At 36.2% G+C, this 412-nt stretch overlaps 1 protein-coding gene across 1 annotated transcript in view; it reads left to right on the forward strand.

The window, feature by feature from the left end:
- The window catches only part of LOC107573434 (growth arrest-specific protein 6-like), a 35,250-nt gene that overhangs the window by 6,857 nt on the left and 27,981 nt on the right, over positions 1-412 (forward strand). The window contains exon 3 of the mRNA XM_016259870.1: positions 248-324. Within this exon, the coding sequence (XP_016115356.1) occupies positions 248-324 (77 nt within the window). The remainder of the gene's footprint in view (positions 1-247; positions 325-412) is intronic.

Here is a 412-nt window from a genome sequence, read left to right on the forward strand (position 1 = left end):
GTGTGTGTGTGTGTGTGTGTGTGTGTGTGTGTGTGTGTGTGTGTGTGTGTGTGTGTGTCTGTGTGTGTCCTTTCATACCATCTCAGAGACGAGACTCATTATCAACCCTCATGTAAGACAAAACATGGGCTTGACGTGTCAGGACAGGAACTGTCTGTGCAGTTCTCATGTGTCTTCATAACTAACCAAAACCTGTTATACTGTTTATAATCAGTCATTTCTCATCATGGCTTCTTGTCTTTTGTAGGAATATTTCTACCCGAAGTATCAGGGTGAGTCTGCTGCAGGGTGTCTCAACTCTTTTCTGTGTGTTGTGATTGTTTTGTAATGAAGGTTGGAATGATTTCATATATATACAGTATATATATATATATATATATATATATATATATATATATATATATATATATAT

The sequence above is a fragment of the Sinocyclocheilus grahami genome, unplaced genomic scaffold (genome assembly GCF_001515645.1).
Source record: "Sinocyclocheilus grahami isolate Dianchi unplaced genomic scaffold, SAMN03320097.WGS_v1.1 scaffold1943.1, whole genome shotgun sequence".
Classification (NCBI taxonomy): Eukaryota; Metazoa; Chordata; class Actinopteri; order Cypriniformes; family Cyprinidae; genus Sinocyclocheilus; species Sinocyclocheilus grahami.